This window comes from Atractosteus spatula, chromosome 6, assembly GCF_055471065.1.
Source record: "Atractosteus spatula isolate fAtrSpa1 chromosome 6, fAtrSpa1.hap1, whole genome shotgun sequence".
Taxonomy (NCBI): Eukaryota; Metazoa; Chordata; class Actinopteri; order Semionotiformes; family Lepisosteidae; genus Atractosteus; species Atractosteus spatula.
Window position 1 is genome coordinate 60296794 of NC_142711.1, and position 3229 is coordinate 60300022.

Below are 3229 nucleotides of genomic sequence, written 5' to 3' on the forward strand. Positions count from 1 at the left end.
AAAAAATACAATCGAAATGTACGTACAGTACCACTCCACATTAACTTCTGAAACTCATACACACGCATTGGGCTAAACATAATTATAAACCTATACATTATTAAACCCTTTTTTATGTCCAAAATAGTACGATGTCATTAAAAACTGCAATATATGTCGGTGGACTTTCGCATATTTTGTCAATGACAACGTCAGTCACGTTTTTTGTGCACATTCCTATTTTCATTAACGGTTGTCAAAGAACTCTGAGACACGAATAACAAGCATATACCTGCTAAAAATCTGAATTAAGGGGAACCTCATCTGAACCTTAATTATCGTGCAAATTTAGAATGAGTCGCAAGCTCCGAAACCACGAGTATTGAACCATCCCATGTTTCTGCCAAAAACGCAGTTCTGCTTTGCCAAGTACAACGCCCTCGGAGGTGAGGATTTCTCTTCATGTGTTATCTGATACTTTCTTCAACGCTTTTGAAAAAGCTCTTTAAGTTTTCACACGCAAATCAAATATGTATCATTAATTAAAGATGGCTCGCTCTTTCATCTTTCTTCAAACAATTACGAAGTCCAGACATGCCACGCTGTATATATTTGGTAAAAGCTTTTATTCCAAAATAACGGTTTATGCATCATTTTTAAAGGAAACTATACACAGTAGTCTTTTCCATTAAACTTGGCAGTGGTCCACTTCTGAAACAGTATTGCTTACGATTCTCTGTACAGCTCGATTCGAGCTTTGTCTGGGTTGACATAACAGATTAGTTAAACCACAACATGTAGCCCGTCATAAAAAAAAACATTGCTTTGAAACAGTACATAAATAAAACGAATAAAACGTATTTTCCACATTTCGGCACCTAAATGCCGTCGTTTGCAGCACAGAAATGACCTAAGAACCTGTTAACACACATAGGAATTTTATCAAATATAACTTACTAAATAGTCCCTGATGTTAGCTTTATCCATATTTTGTATTTACCCGGAAAAAAAAGTCAAGTTATTCAGCACTGACAGTAACACAATGCAACACTGTCTGAAGCGTCTGGTTGTCAATGCAATGAAATGCATTTAGTTACAAAATAAAGTATACAGTGCGTAGGAAAGTGCTCACGAGAACAACATCTTCAACAGTTTTCCATCGCCCTCACGCCAGCAAAGAGTCTATTTTGAACGGGTGGTAGCTGCTCGCAGGCGCTCTCATGGCTGTGGGCACTCGGGCGGTAGGAAACGCCTCGGAGCTGGGCAAGCCGTCTGTAGACAACTGAAAAGTGGCAAGAATGTCTCTTCTGTGATCCACGCCAAGCACGGGGTCTGAATAGCCACACCTATAGGCCTGCAGCAAATGTGAGGCGCCGGGGTTCACCTGGAACAGCGGCTGTACGTGAGCGACGGCCGCAGGTGGGTAGCCTATGACATAAGGCATCATTGGGGAGCTGCTGGGCCACATCACTCTGACGCCAGAGAGGGTGGTGTTGTCTGTCTCGGCGCGGCTGTCCTCCTTTCTCTTAAAGGGTTTGCTCAGGATGCTGTCAATGGCGAACGAGCTGGAGAACTTGGTGCTGGCGCCGTCTTCCTTGGTAGCAGAAGAGGTCGTGGCAGTGGGCGCCTCTTCGCTGGCCGGGCTGTCTAGGACCTCTTGGTCCTTGGTCGGCTTTTTGCTGATGCGCTTCCTCCTGCGGCGGAAGACCCCGTCAGCAAAGGTGTACTCGCTGTTGGGGTTCAGCATCCAGTAATTGTCCTTGCCCCACGGTCGGGAGGGGTCCCGGAGCACTTTCAGAAAGCAGTCGTTGAGCGACAGGTTGTGGCGCACCGAGTTCCGCCAGCCGGTGTAGCTGCCCCGGAAAAAGGGAAATTTCTTCATAAGGTAGTCGTTGATTTCCGCCAGAGTCAGGCGCCCAGATGCGGAGTCTCGGATTGCCATTGCGATCAGAGCGATGTAGGAATAGGGAGGTTTGGGTCTCCTGGTGTAAGGTTTCGCTTTGCCATCGGCACTCGGCAGAACAGGTGCAGGGCTGTTGGCCACAAAGTCCCCGTCTGAGCCCAGTTCTTCTTCTCCCGACAGGGGAGACAGGACGCTGCCTTCCGCATCACTGCAAACCTCCAGAGGCTTTTCCTCAAAGTTGGTCCCGGAGAAAACTTCAAGTTTCATTTTTTTTCTTCTGTTCTCTGTTGCGGCAGTTGCAATCTCCAGATATCGAGCGAGCCAGTCCCTTCGTCAAGCAAAGCTTTTTTTTAAAGCTTTTCTTCAACGAAACAACAGGAAAGGAAGAGAGCAGGCAACTCTGTCTAAAGTACAAATGAAAACGGACAACGCTTTCAGTTCAGAGTTCCCAGTGAGCTAAGATAACGCACCCAGGTCATTTCTGTAGAGGGACCAATTCCCAAACTGTCTCCTGAGACTTGCGGAACCGGGGTTATAATATTATCACTTCAAAAGGACCAGCCCACGGGGGCGGGCCTTATTCGTTCAAAATCCATTGAAGCGATTAAAGAATTAAGGGATAACTACAGGATCAAAACGAAAACAGAAATAAAAACAAGTCAAACATTTTTAATTCGACGGCTTCATATTAAAATAACAATCGAGTCTGCTTCTTTATTTTTTTTTGGTCTGTGTTCTTTTTCCCGCCCCGTTTCCCCTTTCACAGTACACCTGTGTCTCTCACCTGAGATTGAAATTCATACAGACAAGGGAGTTTCATTAAAGGCAACCAGGTGGCGTACGTTTACCAGACACTGGAGAGTTTGCTGCTGGAATAACATACACAAAGCACCTTCTGATAGTAACCTGAGAACGCATCTCAGTATTTTATGAGAGTCATGCTCAACTGTATTTTATCATCGCATGTGGTAATACTGGACTCTTCATTAAGTGCTTTTCTAAGTGAACACTGTCATTAGACTTTTTACTTTTTCCTAAGGTCAGCTCATATAAAATAGGAAACAATCTTAATTTCGACACTACTTCTCAAAAAATTTAAAAAACAGCAATTGCTTGCATTAGGTATCGAAAGACTCGTTTTCAGAGCCATACTTTATTATTTAACATGTTTTGCCCTATTTTACTGTGGTCTGTGTAACTATCTGCTTGAAGTGAGAAAAAAATCAAATAAAATCTCATTACCAGTTTTATCAAGGACTTTTGTATGCCTGTATTGTGATAGATTTAATAATTTCTTATTTATCTTAGCGACAAAAACTGCCACACGCATCAAATATAAGATTAGAA

At 43.4% G+C, this 3229-nt stretch overlaps 1 protein-coding gene across 1 annotated transcript; it reads right to left on the bottom strand.

Moving 5' to 3' along the window:
* Positions 1-590: 590 nt before the first annotated feature.
* Positions 591-2399, bottom strand: LOC148833125 (forkhead box protein Q1-like). The gene has a single exon (XM_088919089.1). The coding sequence runs from the start codon at positions 2147-2149 to the stop codon at positions 1145-1147; it is 1005 nt and encodes a 334-aa protein (XP_088775215.1). The 5' UTR covers positions 2150-2399; the 3' UTR covers positions 591-1144.
* Positions 2400-3229: the final 830 nt, after the last annotated feature.

What these genes read in the sequence shown, in the direction of transcription:
- LOC148833125 (XM_088919089.1), bottom strand. Translation starts at nt 2,149, where the DNA reads ATGAAACTTGAAGTTTTCTCCGGGACCAACTTTGAGGAAAAGCCTCTG.